This window comes from Oryza sativa, chromosome 11, assembly GCF_034140825.1.
Source record: "Oryza sativa Japonica Group chromosome 11, ASM3414082v1".
In the NCBI taxonomy this organism is placed as follows: Eukaryota; Viridiplantae; Streptophyta; class Magnoliopsida; order Poales; family Poaceae; genus Oryza; species Oryza sativa.
Window position 1 is genome coordinate 30,197,541 of NC_089045.1, and position 17,398 is coordinate 30,214,938.

At 46.7% G+C, this 17,398-nt stretch overlaps 1 protein-coding gene, 1 long non-coding RNA gene and 1 pseudogene across 2 annotated transcripts; 2 read left to right on the top strand and 1 right to left on the bottom strand.

Moving 5' to 3' along the window:
• Positions 1-870: 870 nt before the first annotated feature.
• On the bottom strand, positions 871-5,996 carry LOC136354116 (uncharacterized). The gene is made up of 2 exons (XR_010737872.1): positions 5,690-5,996; positions 871-5,092 (listed from the first exon to the last, which is right to left on the bottom strand). It is a non-coding gene; the product is annotated as an uncharacterized lncRNA (long non-coding RNA).
• LOC4351162 (probable LRR receptor-like serine/threonine-protein kinase At3g47570) lies at positions 1,625-5,201 on the top strand. Its single transcript, XM_015760894.2, has 2 exons — positions 1,625-4,547; positions 4,648-5,201. The coding sequence occupies exons 1-2, from the start codon at positions 1,625-1,627 to the stop codon at positions 5,034-5,036; spliced, it is 3,312 nt and encodes a 1,103-aa protein (XP_015616380.2). The 3' UTR covers positions 5,037-5,201.
• A 6,457-nt stretch (positions 5,997-12,453) lies between the features above and the next one.
• On the top strand, positions 12,454-16,218 carry LOC4351164 (probable LRR receptor-like serine/threonine-protein kinase At3g47570; annotated as a pseudogene).
• The last annotated feature ends 1,180 nt before the right edge of the window (positions 16,219-17,398 follow it).

Below are 17,398 nucleotides of genomic sequence, written 5' to 3' on the forward strand. Positions count from 1 at the left end.
TAGATTCCGTTTTCGAAAATAAGTCTGGAATCCGGAAAGTTTCTATATCGTTTTCACCCCTATCTCACACGGATTAGGATCCTCTGAAGTAAAATAAGAGGAACATGGTGGCTGACATGAGGGCCCCATCGCTTGCGGTTGCGGGCCCACCTATCAGTGATCACGTTAGTAGGGAGTTCATATTAGAGGATCTGCTTCCGTCTTACACTCACGCACAGGCGTGTGACCACCGTGATTGTGAAGATTGCAACCGCTGGCGACCGGCGGACGGCGGGCGACATATTTCTGTAACCGAAGGATGTAGTACTCAATTCAGGAATCAGGATACATATAATCTGAACCTGAACATTACTGTCAACACATGTCCATCTATACAGCCAGACAACGGAGATGCATACTTTTACCAGAATGCCTAGATTGACTAGTTATTCCCTTGAAAACAGTTTATAATTGATGGCGCCAAATTAAATGGTTGCATGCAAGGCATAATTAATGGAAAGCTGAATAAATCTTAACCCAATCATCCCCTGATATAGTGACATTTTCTTGGTTGGTTGACCTTTTCACCTCTGGCTGCTGGTCGGCAGATTGACACTGCCCAAATTTATACTCCCTCATTCTCTAAATATTTGACGCCGTTAACTTTTTAAAACATATTTGACCGTTCGTCTTATTCAAAAACTTTTACGAAATATGTAAAACTATATGTATACATAAAAGTACATTTAACAATGAATCAAATGGTAAGAAAAAAATTAATAATTGCTTAAATTTTTTAAATAAGACGAACGGTCAAACATGTTTAAAAAAATCAACGGTGTCAAACATTTAGGGATGGAGGGAGTACAATGTAGGCGAAAAAAATTATAATTGAAGGCACCGGATGGATGCAATCAACAAAACAATGACACGTTCAGTAGATATAGAGAAAAACTGAATAATTCTCATGCCAATCATAAATAATGACATATTGGTTGACTTTTTGCCGGGTCCACCGATTGGCACTGCCCGAATGTATAGAACGATGGAGGGAAAACAGTTCATAATTGAAGGAGCCCAGATGGTTGCATCCACAAAGAATGGAGAACTCCATAAATCTCAGCGCTAATCATCCTCTGAAATAATGTCATGTTCTTGATTGACTTTTTCGCCGGCCGCGGATTGACACCCAAATTTATAGAGCATATGGGAAGTGAAAACATTTTACAATTGAAGGCACCATACCATGTGGTTGCAAGGGCAGGGTAATGTTGAGCGCTGAATACATATCAAGCCAATCATCCGCTAAAATAATGCCATATTCTTGGTTGATTTCTTCACCGCACCAGACCAGCAGATTGATACCAACAAATTTATTGAGCAATGGAGGGAAAACAATTTATAATTGAAGGTGGCAGATGTTTACTTGAGCAGTGGAATAAATCTCAAGCTAATCATCCCCTGAAATTATGGCATCTTCTTGGTTGACTTCATCACCGAGCAACCAGATTGACGCCGACAAGATTGATTAAGCAAGGTAGGGAAAAGAGTTTACAATTGAAGGCGATGACTGCATGCACAGCGGAATGATGTATTGGATAAATATAAGCCAATCATCCCTTGAAATAGCGCCATCTTGTTGGCAATGCATCAGAGCCCAAACATGGCTTTAGGATCTCTAGTATGCTTATCAGCTTTGTTGTTGATCCCCCTGTCCACTGTGTCTGCTGCTTCTTCTCCAGGTCTGACCGAGAGCAGCAACAACGACACTGACCTCACTGCACTTCTGGCTTTCAAAGCGCAGTTCCATGATCCTGACAACATCCTTGCTGGCAACTGGACCCCTGGCACGCCGTTCTGCCAGTGGGTGGGCGTCTCGTGCAGCCGCCATCAGCAGCGTGTCGTTGCCCTGGAGCTGCCGAACGTTCCCCTGCAAGGAGAGCTCAGCTCCCACCTCGGTAACCTATCTTTCCTCTCCGTCCTCAATCTCACCAACACTGGCCTCACAGGCTTGTTGCCGGATGACATAGGAAGGCTGCATCGCCTGGAGCTCCTTGATCTTGGCCACAATGCCATGTTAGGTGGCATCCCAGCCACCATAGGGAACCTCTCCAGGCTTCAGCTTCTTAATCTCCAGTTTAACCAGCTATCTGGTCGAATCCCAACAGAGTTGCAGGGCCTGCGTAGCCTTATCAACATAAATATCCAGACGAATTACCTCACTGGCTTGGTACCAAACGACCTATTCAACCATACGCCTTCATTGCGTCGCCTGATCATGGGCAACAATAGCCTGTCAGGACCAATACCAGGTTGCATCGGCTCCTTGCACATGCTTGAGTGGCTTGTCCTACAGCACAATAATCTCACAGGCCCAGTGCCACCATCCATCTTCAACATGTCTAGGTTAACTGTTATTGCTCTTGCCTCGAATGGCTTAACTGGCCCTATCCCGGGCAACACAAGTTTCAGCCTCCCGGCACTACAACGGATCTACATTAGTATAAACAATTTTACTGGTCAAATTCCAATGGGACTGGCAGCATGCCCATACCTTCAAACCATTTCCATGCATGACAATCTATTCGAGGGTGTTTTGCCATCATGGCTGTCCAAGTTGAGGAATCTCACTGGCCTCACCTTGAGTTGGAATAACTTTGATGCTGGTCCGATCCCTGCAGGACTTAGCAACCTCACCATGCTGACTGCACTAGATCTCAACGGTTGCAACCTAACAGGAGCCATCCCGGTGGATATTGGACAGCTAGACCAACTTTGGGAGTTACAACTTTTAGGGAACCAACTAACAGGACCGATTCCAGCTTCTCTTGGCAACCTGTCTTCATTAGCACGCCTGGTATTGAACGAAAACCAGTTGGATGGATCGGTTCCAGCATCAATAGGGAACATTAACTATTTAACAGACTTTATTGTCTCGGAAAACCGTTTACATGGGGATCTCAACTTCCTTTCTACGTTTTCCAACTGTAGAAATCTTTCCTGGATCTATATTGGCATGAATTACTTCACTGGAAGCATCCCAGATTACATTGGGAACCTATCAGGTACACTGCAAGAATTCAGATCACATAGGAACAAGTTAACTGGTCAACTTCCACCTTCCTTTTCGAATTTAACTGGCCTTAGAGTGATAGAACTTTCAGACAACCAACTGCAAGGGGCAATTCCAGAGTCAATCATGGAGATGGAGAATCTCCTTGAGCTTGATCTTAGTGGAAATAGCTTGGTTGGCTCCATCCCATCAAATGCCGGAATGCTAAAGAATGCAGAACATTTATTCCTTCAAGGCAACAAATTCTCTGGCTCCATACCAAAGGGCATCGGCAACCTCACCAAGTTAGAGATCCTAAGGTTATCTAATAACCAATTATCATCCACTTTACCACCCAGCTTATTTCGTCTTGAAAGCCTTATCCAGCTAAATCTGTCTCAAAACTTCTTGAGTGGTGCATTGCCAATTGATATAGGCCAACTGAAGCGAATAAACAGCATGGATCTATCCAGGAACCGCTTTCTTGGGAGCCTCCCTGATTCGATTGGGGAACTTCAGATGATAACCATCTTGAACCTATCAACCAATTCAATCGATGGTTCGATTCCAAATTCTTTTGGCAACTTGACAGGCTTGCAAACTTTGGATCTATCTCACAACAGAATTTCGGGTACAATCCCAGAATATCTGGCCAATTTTACCATCCTCACAAGCTTGAACCTGTCTTTCAACAATCTGCATGGTCAGATACCAGAAGGAGGTGTCTTCACAAACATCACGCTACAATCCTTGGTGGGAAACCCAGGGCTATGTGGTGTTGCCCGTTTAGGATTTTCACTGTGCCAAACCTCTCACAAAAGAAATGGCCAAATGCTAAAATATTTACTTCTCGCTATATTCATATCAGTTGGAGTTGTAGCTTGTTGCCTATATGTAATGATTAGGAAGAAAGTTAAGCATCAAGAGAATCCTGCTGATATGGTTGACACTATAAATCATCAATTACTCTCATATAATGAGCTTGCTCATGCTACTAATGATTTCAGTGATGATAATATGTTGGGGTCTGGAAGCTTTGGAAAAGTTTTTAAGGGTCAGCTGAGCAGCGGTTTGGTGGTTGCCATAAAAGTTATACACCAGCATCTGGAACATGCCCTGAGAAGCTTTGATACTGAGTGCCGTGTTCTTCGAATGGCTCGACATCGCAACCTGATAAAGATACTGAACACATGTTCCAACCTGGACTTCAGAGCACTGGTTCTTCAGTACATGCCCAACGGAAGCTTAGAGGCACTCCTACACTCTGATCAAAGAATGCAATTAGGTTTCCTTGAGAGGTTGGACATTATGCTAGACGTGTCGCTGGCAATGGAATACCTGCACCATGAGCACTGCGAGGTGGTCCTGCACTGTGACTTGAAGCCTAGCAACGTACTATTTGATGATGATATGACAGCACATGTGTCAGACTTTGGCATTGCAAGGCTGCTGTTAGGTGATGATAACTCCATCATTTCTGCTAGCATGCCAGGAACAGTTGGGTACATGGCACCAGGTAATTAGTCGCATTTGTGCTTGATAAAACCTGTTGATCTTTTATAGAGTAATTATCAAGTGGTGCAACTAATGTTTGGTGACCAATTTTTCTTGAGCAGAGTACGGGGCCCTTGGTAAAGCGTCACGGAAGAGCGATGTATTCAGCTATGGGATCATGTTGCTTGAAGTGTTCACTGCGAAGAGACCAACAGATGCTATGTTTGTGGGAGAACTAAACATCAGGCAGTGGGTTCTTCAGGCATTTCCTGCAAACCTTGTCCATGTCGTAGATGGCCAACTTCTACAGGACAGCTCTTCTTCTACCAGTAGCATTGATGCCTTTCTTATGCCAGTGTTTGAGCTGGGCTTGCTCTGCTCGTCTGACTCGCCAGAGCAAAGAATGGTGATGAGTGATGTTGTTGTGACGTTGAAGAAGATTAGGAAGGAGTACGTCAAGTCGATAGCAACTATGGGAAGAGATGAGAACCAAACAGCAGTGTTCCATTGACCCTGCCTGACTGCGTATACGAAAGAACGAATCATCCTCTGCATCCATATTTGCTTCTGCATTAATTAAGAATAACAGAAGAATAGCATCAATTACTCTTTACTTCTTTATGTGTATGGATGAATATGAATAAATCTCTTCTGTTTCTTAGTTAGTTACACAATAGTTAAATTGCGTACATCTGTGATTGATCTGCTGCTACATAAATTTGCACCATGACATGGCAGGAAATGATCTGTTGCATAGATACGCTCATAGTCATAGGTCACAGGATAGTTTTCCTTATATATTACTATCTTGTTTACGATTTGCAATGTTTGATTTATAACATTGAAATGGAGAGAACAATGAACACACTGCCCAAACGGGAAATGGAAATATGATTATAGTTCTTATTATTTAGGACAAATCGATGATACCGAAATCAACGAGTACGCAACAGTCCAAGAGATAATCTTTGGTAAGAACAAAAATATCTAGATGAATTAATCAACCAATGGGTAGATAGATAGATAGATAGATAGATAGATAAGTGAAGAATCACGCCAATTAGCTACCACGATTAGGATGTGAAGAGACAGGAGATGGTTCAAATCAGCATACGAGTTGTGAAAAGCAGACACGTTTTCATGGAGTTGTCAGAGATCAAATACCTTGAAATCCTTCATCAGGGACTGAAAGCAGCCCAGCATCTTGGGGATGCTGACTCCGGCGAGCGCGCCGCGTCGAGGAGGTCCTGGATCTTGGCGGCGACTTGAAACTGGGCGGAGCGAAGAGGGGGATGGGGGCCGCATGAGCAGTTGGTGGAGATGGTGGCAGCGGAAGAGGTGGGAGCGGTGGCAGGGTCCTGGGTAGGACAGGGAGCCCGCGGCGGCGGCGGCGGCGAACTCCTCTCCGTTCCCGGCGACAAGAACCAACGGCTCAGATTGGTACCCAACTACAAATCCTAATCCTGGCCTCTTTTCATCAAGGTCTCCTTCACCCCCTTTTAAAATGGGAACAGTACAGGAGCTAGATAAGGTTCACAGTCTCTTAATACAAAAGTGCACAAAGAAGTATTCCAGAAAAAAAAAAGATTCATAATGTAGTTTCCTGCAATTGTTGACCTCAGGTTGACTGATAGTCAAAGTCTTGGATGTTGAAGGTCATAGATGGTTGGATGCAGCATACATACATGCACAAGAGGAATGGAGAGCTAAATAAATCTCAAGCCGATAATCCCCATAAACAATGCAACCATCATCTTGGCAATGCATCAGAGCCCAAACATGGAGTTTGCATCTCCAATATTATGCATATCCGTTGTGTTGTTCTTGATCACTTCATCCACTGTGGCTGCTGCTGCTGCTGCTCCTTCTCTAGGTCAGAGCAGGAGCAACAGCAGCGACACCGACCTCTCTGCACTGCTTGCCTTGAAAGCCCAGCTCTCTGATCCTAACAACATCCTTCACCTTGCCGGCAACTGGACCGTCGGCACGCCGTTCTGCCAGTGGGTTGGTGTATCGTGTAGCCGCCGCAGGTAACATGCATGGCTTCCTTGTGCCAGTGTTCGAGCTGGGCTTGCTCTGTTCGGCTGGCTCCCCCGAGCAAAGGACGGCGATGAGCGATGTGGTCGTGACACTGAACAAGATTAGAAAGGACTATGTCAAGTTATGGCGCATGTGTGGGGCAAAAAATATTGCGAGAATATCCGCTTAGATTTTCATTTTATTTAGTGTGTGTTTCTTTTCTATTTTTCTTCATGTTTTCTTTTTTCTCTCTCTTTCACCTTCCTTCCTTGATGATATTGTAAATACTTTTTATTCTCTTTAATATAACTCTAAGTTAGCCTGGCTACGGTTTAAAAAAAAAATTGATGGCAGCCACCCGACCCGGCAAAAAAGTGATGGCAACCACAGTAAGCGTTGTGCAGCAGTGATTCATCGCTCTGTCGTTGTATATGAGCGAATGAAATACATATCATTTGCATCATTTTCTTCTTCTGCATTAGGAATAGCATCAGTGATCGATTACCCTTTGTTTGTATTTGTGTATGGTTGAATTGAATACTCTATATATATATATATGGTGCTTCAGGTTTAGCAACAATTTCGTTGGTGTAAATATGTGATTGAACCGCTGGTCAATAAATTTGCATCACGAAAATGGGAGTAGATGATGTGCTACTTATGTTTTCTTATTTCTGGCCAAAATAAATAAATAAAAAAGGAATATTATCGGCACAGCATCACAACTCCGGCTCATTCAGCCTTAAACAACCACAATTAACAGTCCTAATGTAGCGCCCGTTCCGTCGTGGCGCCTAGCGGGAAAACTATCTCTTAAAAACCCTATTTGCGAAATCCGTTTCTTTGCTTGTTGACTAGTGTCCGTACCATCTCAGATCTCAGATCCCCGATCTATCGTTGAGTTCAATCCCGAATCCAAATCCTTCCCAAATCAAATCCCTCCGCAAAAGTCTATTTCGCCTCCCTCGGGTTCGATGGGCCGAATCCCTCTCGGCCCATCTCCCTCTCTCTCTCTCTCTCTCTCCCCCTCTCCCCCGCTCTGCCCGTGCGCTGCACACGCGTGCGCGTGAACCGCGCCGAGCTGAGCGCCCTCCTCCCTCGCTGCCGCTTCCCGCCGACGCCGCCGAAATCGCCGCGCCGCCCGTTGCTTTACGCGCGCGCGCGCGCCATGGTGGCCGACCGCCTGGTCGCTGCCGCCGTCAGCATCTGCCGCGCCTGCCCGCGCCTGTCGCCCGTGTCGCCGCTCCGCTCCACACCGCCCCCACCGTCATCGCCGTCGTCACAACCCGGCCCCCGCCACTCCACGCGCTAGCCTCCAAGGGACGGAGGCAGAGCTCCTCCTCCCTCTGCCGCGTCGCCCCCGCTCCCTCCTTCTTTTCCCAAAGTGGCAAGGGGCAAGCTCCCTTTCTCCCTTCCTTTTTCCTTTTCCCCTCCCCACCGGCGTCATCCGCCTCTGTCGCCGTTTTGGCCACGAGCGACGAGCGCCAGCTCGCTCCCTTGACCGCCCAAGGTCGGTTTCCAAACCGACATCGCCGCCCTATAAACCCAAGCGCCTCCCTTCCTCTTTCCCCTCCCAATCTTCCCCGTTTCTCGCCCGCGCCATTGCTGTCTCTCTCGCCGGCCGCCGCCATCGCGTGTGCCGGAGGAGCCGGTGCGCGTTAGGACGCGGAAGGGGACTCCGGACGCACCCTCTCCTTCCTCTTCCCTGGCCCGAGGCCGGAGAGATCACTCCAGTGCCGTCGGCCTCTCGTCACAGCGCCCCGCCTCATCTCGGTAGTGCCTTCCTCCGTTCACTCTCCTCGTTCCATCTCCTCCCCTTAGTTTTCGGTAGTAGCATGTGTAGTCTTCCCGTAGCTAGCTGGCGCCGCCCCGACCGTTGCCGCCGCTCGCTGTGTGCTCGCCGCCGTCGCCGCCCGTGCTCCGTAACGCCTGCTCGTCGCCGGCCTCGCTCGGCGTCGCTCCACCCAATCCGACACTAGCAACGGATTCCCGTAGCCGCGTAGATGCTCTCACCGCCGGGAATCGGCCCATCGTGACCTCATCGCCGTTTCCCCCTTCCCTCGCCGCCGGTTGCCGCCATCGCAATCCGCCGCCGTCGAGCTCCCTCCGGCGAATCCGAGCCGTTGGCTCGTCTCCCCTCGTCTCGTGCAACCACCCGGTGTGCTTGCTTTCGCCTGTATCGCCGTGGTTCGCCCCGTCTTTCGCAGCCGCCATCCGCCGTCCGTTTCGGCCGACATCGTCGTCTACCTCCCGCCGGCCCGCGTGGCAGCCATGTAGGCACCACGTCGGCGCCAGCTCGGCCAAGACCGGGTCGAGCCGACCCCGGCCAGCCGCTCCCTCCGACCACGCTCGCGGGCGCGGTCCACCGCGAGACGTGAGGCTGCGCGTGGGCCCGCCGCATCCGCGTCCTCCGCGAACCGCGCGCGTGCACCGCGTTTCTCTCCCCGAACCCTAGCGCGCGCCGCGTGCTCCCTCCGCACGGTGAGCCGAGCCACCGACAAGCGGGTCCCACCCGGGACCACGCGGGATGGACCCGGCCCACCGGCTCTCTCTCTCCCCTCCCCGCCTGCGCGCGTGCCTTGGGCCGCCTTCTTGGGCCGGCCGGCCCATTAAGCTCGGCCGAGCCGCCCCTTTCTCTCGGGCCACGCCCTAGCCGCCCGAGGGAAGTCTAATTTCCCTCCCTCCTTCTTTTCTTTTCTTTTCTTTTTCAAAAAGGATTTAAATAAATCCTTTTCCTTTAGACCAAAAATCCAATAACCTTAGAAATTCAATATCTTCCCAACCGTAAATCCGTTTGACTCCGTTCAACTTCCAAAATTCGTCAAATCTCGAGATCTATCTAATGGCACGCTTAGAGGTCATTAATAGGGCTTTATTTTCGCCGTTTGTTGAGTTGTCCCGTTTTGCGTGTAGTTTCGAAGCCCGAAGACCTGCAGTGCGAGGATTTCGAGGATCAAGCTCAAGATCTCGAGCGAGGCAAGCCACCTTTGAACATCTTGAGCCTATATTTGAACTTAAATATGTTGCTTGAAAAATATTATGCATTGATAGGATCGCACTTAATCTGCTTGTCTCGTCTGCAAGGCAGATTGGCGGACCTACCTAATTTGTTGCATTTGATCCTTCCTTTGTTAATTGTTATACCATATTCCCTTGTAACCACCCAGTTGCGCCTCGGAAATCGTGCACTTTGCACGAGTATCGACGGTCGCCTTCAAACTTAAAATCTGAAAAACATCTTGGGTAAAACTTGGGTTTTACAAAAGACTTGGAAAACCCGACACCTGGGTCGGTGCTTGCGAACTAAATGAATTTCCAACACCGCGGACCGGGGAACGTACCGGGTGTACGGTTTCCCGCTCTTGCACTTAAGGACCGTTTCCTTGGAATTTTCATCCGAACATAAGACAAGTACGACCACATGGGTGGAATGGGACACCCCTGGCTGAGTAACTAGCTTATCAGGGGAGCCTTGATGCCGAGAGACATGTGGATTCGTCGGGGTGGTGTCGGGGAGGACCCCTGGGCTTCCTGGCATAGTATGGTCTGGGACCTAATCTGGTGTTGGTCTGGGACCCCTCTCGTTGGCATATGGTGAACCTGTGTCGGCTTTCGAAATGCCTTGTCATGAAAGCTTGGAGGTCTCCGGACGTGGCTGATCCCCACGGGCTGGGTGATCCGGGTTAGTAATGTCGTGTGGGTAAAGTGTACCCCCTCTGCAGAGGTTAACAAACTGTTCGAACAGCCGTGCCCACGGTCATGGGCGGATGTGAGGTGATTCCTAGCGTAGTTTTGTTTGACTACTGCCTTGTGAAATTTGCTGTTGTGGAATGGGTTTGATGGTTGGAAAATCTGCGGCTGATGAGATCAGCCAGACCTGGGTGGCCGTTTGAAAGCTGTTGGCCGGGTGCCAATCTTGATCAATTTAAAAGACTGATACATTGCACATACTCTGATCGGACGAGACGCACTGTCTCATCCGTGTCATTTGAGAAGCACTCCCTTAGATTGTTTCAGAAAAGAGTTCAAATAAAATCAATTGCAAAAACAACAGCCTTTCTTTGAAGCCTGCATTAAACACTTATTTCCCATGGCTTGCTGAGTACTGCTGTACTCACCCTTGCTCTATATAAATAACCCCCCAGTTGCTGAAGAAGATGAAGCGGATCCCGTTGACGAGGAGTTCTTCCAGGAGCAAGCCGGCTACGATGAGTTTTAGGGTTTCGGCCTAGTTCCCAAGTCGCGCCTGTGATGTTTGGTCCAAGTCTTGGCTTCTGCTTCCCTTTTGTAATGCAGTTGTGAGCTCGGGATCTGTCCGCAGCCCAACATGACTGTACTCCTACTCTATAATAAAGAGACCTCTGTTGCTGTGATATTCTGTCTTCTTGTGATACCAGCACTGTTTCCTGGGACTGGTATCGATTAACAGGTTAATTTGGAGCGTCACGGGCTAGTTCCGGTCGGGGCTAGTTCGGGGCGTGACAGGTGTAACATCCCGGCCTAGGGCTTAATAAGATTAATAGAATACTCATATCAACAAGTTGCAACTTCTTTTCCGGAAGCTAATCTCCAAAGAACTCTAGGGTTAAGCGTGCTTGGCCTGAAGCAATTTGGGATGGGTGACCGACCGGGAAATTCTTCCCGGGTGCACACGAGTGAGGACAAAGTGTTGCAGAAAAGACATGTGTTGGTCTGTGAGGGCATTCTATGACCTATGAAAGCTGCCAGATGTAAGTGGTGTGAGGGCATTCTATGACCTATAAAAGCTGCCAGATGTAAGTGGTGTGAGGGCATTCTATGACCTATAAAAGCTACCGATGTAAGTGGGCCCGGCCTGGGAGAGGCGGGTCGTTACACCTAAGCAGAAAAACTTAACAAGCTTTCCAGGCTAACAGAACATCAAAAGGTCCACAAGACAACAGGGTCTTCAGAGAGCACATCTTCAGGCTGTCATGCACGCAAAAAAGATCAGAAAGCCGGATGAGAGCGGGTACAATAACCGATAGCCATCTCAGTAAAACTAACGAGGCTGTAGGACAGAGAAGAAAAAAGGTAGTAGGAACGGGTGACAATAGTCGGCCAGCTCTACATGAGCTCTAAGGTGAAAAAGTCTACGAGGTAGGAATTTTCAATTTTTAAAAATGGCCATAGGCCCACAAGTAGTGAGATGAATGCAATGAAAGATGCTAGTCAGTTGGGTCCCACAAGAAAAAGAAATACATCTCGAGATTAACTGCTAGCTTACTCTAGTTAATGTGGACATGGATGGAGCTGGCAACCAGCAATACTATTGAAACTGCTTAAGAGCAAGTACAAAAGTAGGCTATATACCAGCTATAATCATACTTTAAAGAAATAAAGGAAGAGAGAGAAGAGCAGCAGATTACATATCTGTAGTCAGCTGCAGCATGGATTACAAGACGTAATGTGTGTATAACAGGTGAGACCAGATATTAATAGTATAGTAAACAACTATTGTATGAATTGTCTATTACGTTAGCTATAGATGATTTGAAGCTAGTAGCAGGCTATACTATTAAACTTGCTCTAACTACACAATCGTTGCCGTTCTAACCACCCAATCAACAAAAGAGTACGTAAGGCCGTTGCCGTCAAATTGTTTGACAGAAAAAAAAAATTTCAGTGAGCCTATGGCTGATGACGGAGCGACACAGCTATCATATCTAGCGTGTCGTGCACACCGCGATCTGCTGAATATATATTTTGTGATGTCTTTATTTTCCAGCGTTTACCTAGTAGTGCTGTCAAATATTTATGACCGGAAGGAGTATCATTTAAGTTTCTTTCGCTTTCTGAGAGCAACAGTCAAGGTCGTCCTACATGTCGAAAGCAAACTAGCACTACTGTGCTAAATAAAGCTCAACTTGATCGTCACTGTGAAGTATGATGCATACTCTTGCTGCCAATGCATCACACACAACCAGACATGGCTCTTGTTCGATTGCCAGTATGGATTTTCGTTGCGGCGTTGTTAATCGCTTCGTCCAGTACTGTGCCTTGTGCTCCCTCTCTAGGTCCGATCGCCAGCAAGAGTAACGGCAGCGACACCGACCTCGCTGCATTGCTGGCCTTCAAAGCCCAGCTCTCCGATCCTAACAACATCCTTGCCGGCAATTGGACCACCGGAACGCCGTTCTGCCGGCGGGTGGGTGTCTCGTGCAGCAGCCACCGCCGCCGGCGGCAGCGCGTCACCGCTCCAAGGAGAACTCAGCTCTCACCTTGGTAACATTTCTTTTCTCTTCATCCTCAACCTCACCAACACCGGCCTCGCTGGCTCGGTGCCGAACGAAATAGGAAGGCTGCATCGCCTCGAGCTCCTTGATCTTGGCCACAATGCCATGTCTGGTGGCATCCCAATCGCCATAGGGAACCTCACGAGGCTTCAGCTACTTAATCTACAGTTTAACCAGCTATACGGTCCAATCCCAGCAGAGCTGCAGGGGTTGCACAGTCTTGGCAGCATGAATCTCCGTCACAATTACCTCACTGGATCGATTCCGGACGATCTGTTCAACAACACGCCTTTGCTAACTTATCTCAACGTTGGTAACAATAGCCTGTCAGGACTGATACCGGGTTGCATCGGTTCCTTGCCAATCCTCCAACACCTTAACTTTCAGGCCAATAACTTAACTGGGGCGGTGCCACCAGCCATCTTCAACATGTCTAAATTAAGTACCATTTCTCTTATATCGAATGGTTTAACTGGCCCTATCCCTGGTAATACAAGTTTCAGCCTCCCAGTTCTACGATGGTTCGCCATCAGTAAAAACAATTTCTTTGGTCAGATTCCACTGGGGCTCGCAGCGTGTCCATACCTCCAAGTTATTGCCATGCCTTATAATTTATTCGAGGGTGTTTTGCCACCATGGCTGGGCAGGTTGACCAATCTTGATGCCATCTCCTTGGGTGGGAATAACTTTGATGCTGGCCCCATCCCTACTGAACTTAGCAACCTCACCATGCTGACAGTCTTAGATTTGACGACGTGCAACCTAACAGGAAACATCCCTGCAGATATTGGGCACCTAGGCCAACTTTCATGGTTGCATCTTGCGATGAATCAACTAACAGGACCTATTCCTGCTTCTCTTGGCAACCTTTCATCGTTGGCAATCCTGCTACTGAAAGGAAACTTGCTGGATGGATCATTACCATCGACAGTTGATAGCATGAACTCACTAACGGCAGTTGATGTTACTGAAAACAATCTACACGGGGATCTCAACTTCCTTTCTACTGTTTCCAATTGTAGGAAGCTTTCTACCCTCCAAATGGACCTGAATTATATCACCGGAATCCTCCCAGACTATGTTGGGAACCTGTCGTCACAGCTGAAATGGTTCACGTTATCTAACAACAAGTTAACTGGCACGCTTCCAGCTACCATTTCAAATTTAACTGCTCTTGAGGTGATAGATCTTTCACATAACCAACTGCGCAATGCAATTCCAGAATCAATCATGACGATTGAGAATCTCCAATGGCTTGACCTAAGTGGAAATAGCTTGTCTGGCTTCATCCCATCGAATACTGCACTTCTAAGGAACATTGTAAAACTGTTCCTTGAAAGCAACGAAATTTCTGGCTCCATACCAAAGGACATGAGGAACCTCACTAATCTAGAGCACCTTCTATTGTCTGATAACAAATTAACGTCAACTATACCACCAAGCTTATTTCATCTTGATAAAATCGTCAGGCTAGATCTTTCTCGAAACTTCTTGAGTGGTGCACTGCCGGTTGATGTAGGGTATTTGAAGCAAATTACCATCATGGATCTCTCTGACAACCACTTTTCTGGTAGAATCCCATATTCGATAGGACAACTTCAGATGTTAACACACCTGAATCTATCAGCTAACGGATTCTATGATTCTGTTCCAGACTCTTTTGGTAATTTAACTGGCTTGCAAACTTTGGACATATCCCATAACAGTATTTCTGGTACCATCCCAAACTACTTGGCTAATTTTACGACCCTTGTTAGCTTGAACCTATCTTTCAACAAACTACATGGTCAAATACCGGAAGGAGGTGTCTTTGCAAACATCACTTTACAATACTTGGAAGGAAACTCAGGGCTATGTGGTGCTGCCCGTTTAGGATTCCCACCATGCCAAACCACCTCCCCCAACAGAAATAATGGTCACATGCTAAAATATTTGCTACCTACTATAATCATAGTAGTTGGAATTGTAGCTTGTTGCCTGTATGTAGTGATTAGAAAGAAAGCTAACCATCAAAATACTTCTGCTGGTAAGGCTGACCTTATCAGCCATCAATTGCTCTCCTAGCATGAGCTTTTTTTTTTTTTGCCGGGTCAGCCGAAAGGTTCGGTCGACCAATTTCATTAAGAAATGAAGGGTACAATACAATTAAAGAGCTTACAACGACAGTATGCTGTCGAAAACAGATTGGGGCAAAAGCCCTGACCCGGTAAGCTATAATCAACAGATTGCAAGAGCTTCTTCGTGCAACCGATGATTTCAGCGATGATAGCATGTTGGGCTTCGGAAGCTTTGGAAAAGTTTTTAGGGGACGATTGAGCAACGGTATGGTGGTTGCCATAAAAGTTATACACCAGCATCTGGAACATGCCATGAGAAGCTTTGACACCGAGTGTCGTGTGCTCCGAATGGCTCGACATCGCAACCTGATAAAGATTCTGAACACTTGTTCCAACCTGGACTTTAAAGCACTGGTACTTCAGTACATGCCCAAGGGTAGCTTAGAAGCACTCCTGCACTCAGAACAAGGGAAGCAATTAGGCTTTCTCGAGAGGTTGGATATTATGCTAGATGTGTCAATGGCAATGGAATACCTGCATCATGAGCACTATGAGGTGGTCTTACACTGCGATTTGAAGCCTAGCAACGTACTATTTGACGATGATATGACGGCACATGTGGCAGACTTTGGTATTGCAAGGTTGTTGTTAGGTGATGACAACTCCATGATCTCAGCTAGCATGCCAGGAACAGTTGGGTACATGGCACCAGGTACTTAATAGTTTTTCTTGTCTTTCTCAAACTTTGCCCGATCTTTTATTATTATTGAGTAGATAGGGTGCAACTAATTTTTGGTGTCTAATTTTTCTTGAGCAGAGTAAGGGACTCTAGGAAAAGCATCACGGAAGAGTGATGTGTTCAGTTACGGCATCATGCTGCTTGAAGTGTTCACTGCGAAGAGACCCACAGATGCTATGTTTGTGGGAGAACTGAACATCAGGCAGTGGGTTCAACAGGCGTTTCCTGCAGAGCTTGTCCATGTGGTGGACTGCAAACTTCTACAGGATGGCTCTTCTTCTTCTTCAAGTAACATGCATGACTTCCTTGTGCCAGTGTTCGAGCTGGGCTTGCTCTGTTCGGCTGACTCCCCCGAGCAAAGGATGGCGATGAGCGATGTGGTCGTGACACTGAACAAGATTAGAAAGGACTATGTCAAATTGATGGCAACCACAGTGAGCGTTGTGCAGCAGTGATTCATCGCTCTCTCGTGGTATATGAGCGAATGAAATATATATATCCTTTGCATCCATTTCTTCTGTATTAGGAATAGCATCAGTGTATACCCAGTGATCAATTACCCTTTGCTTCTATGTGTTTACGGTTGAATTGAATATATCTATGGTGCTTCAGGTTCTGCAACAATTTATAGTTGGTGTAAAAATGTGATTGAAAATGGGAGTAGATGATGTGCTGCTTTTATTTTCTTATTTCTGGCTGAAACAAAAAAAAAAGAGGGAATATTCTGACCTGAAAAAGGAATGTGGTTTGCATGTAAACATTAATTTGGGCCTTTGTCGTGGGCTTCACTGGTAGCTTGACATGCTTCATACCCCATGGGCTTATGTTTATAATGGGCTTTTGCTTCATACCCCATGGGTACATTAAGGCCTGTTTGAACACTGGAATATTTTGCGCTGGTAGAGGTGGACACTAAACGACGACATAGGTAAAATGATATAGAAAAATAATTAATTGAACGATATACTCATGCAATAAATTTGAGAAACGGTCATTAATCAAACCTCACACACGTCATTAATGCATAATAATGGAGGTAATTTACTAATGAATCATCCAAGATTTGCTCTTGTGACTCTATATAAACAGCTGCAAAATGAAGCTAGGGGCCAGGTAGCAGTCACCAAGGGCTTGGTTTGATAGATTTAGACGTGCAATGTGTGGCATGGGCTACAAACAGTGCAATGGAGACCATACATTGTTTTATCGTCACCGTGGAAAGAAGATTGCCATCCTGGCTGTATATGTGGATGACATAATTATTACAGGAGATGACACTCAAGAAATAGCTCAGTTAAAAGAGAATATAAGCAAAGAATTTGAAGTCAAAGATCTTGGTCAGCTCAAATATTTTTTGGGCATTGAGATTGCAAGATCTCCTAGAGGGATAGTTCTTTCACAACGAAAGTATGTATTGGATCTACTTTGTGACACAGGTATGCTCGGTTGCCGACCTGCCTCTACACCAATTGAGCAAAATCATAAGTTATGTGCTGAATTAGGAGATCCAGTGAATAAAGAAAGATATCAAAGACTTGTGGGACGATTGATATATTTGTGTCATACCAGACCTGACATAACTTATGCTGTGAGTGTTGTTAGTCGATACATGCATGACCCTCGAAGTGGTCACATGGACGCAGTATATAGAATCCTGAGATATTTAAAAGGGAGCCCAGGAAAAGGCTTATGGTTCAAGAAAAATGGACATCTAGGTGTGGAGGGCTACTGTGATGCGGACTGGGCTAGCAGCCTTGATGATAGGAGGTCAACCTCTGGTTACTGCGTATTTGTTGGTGGCAAT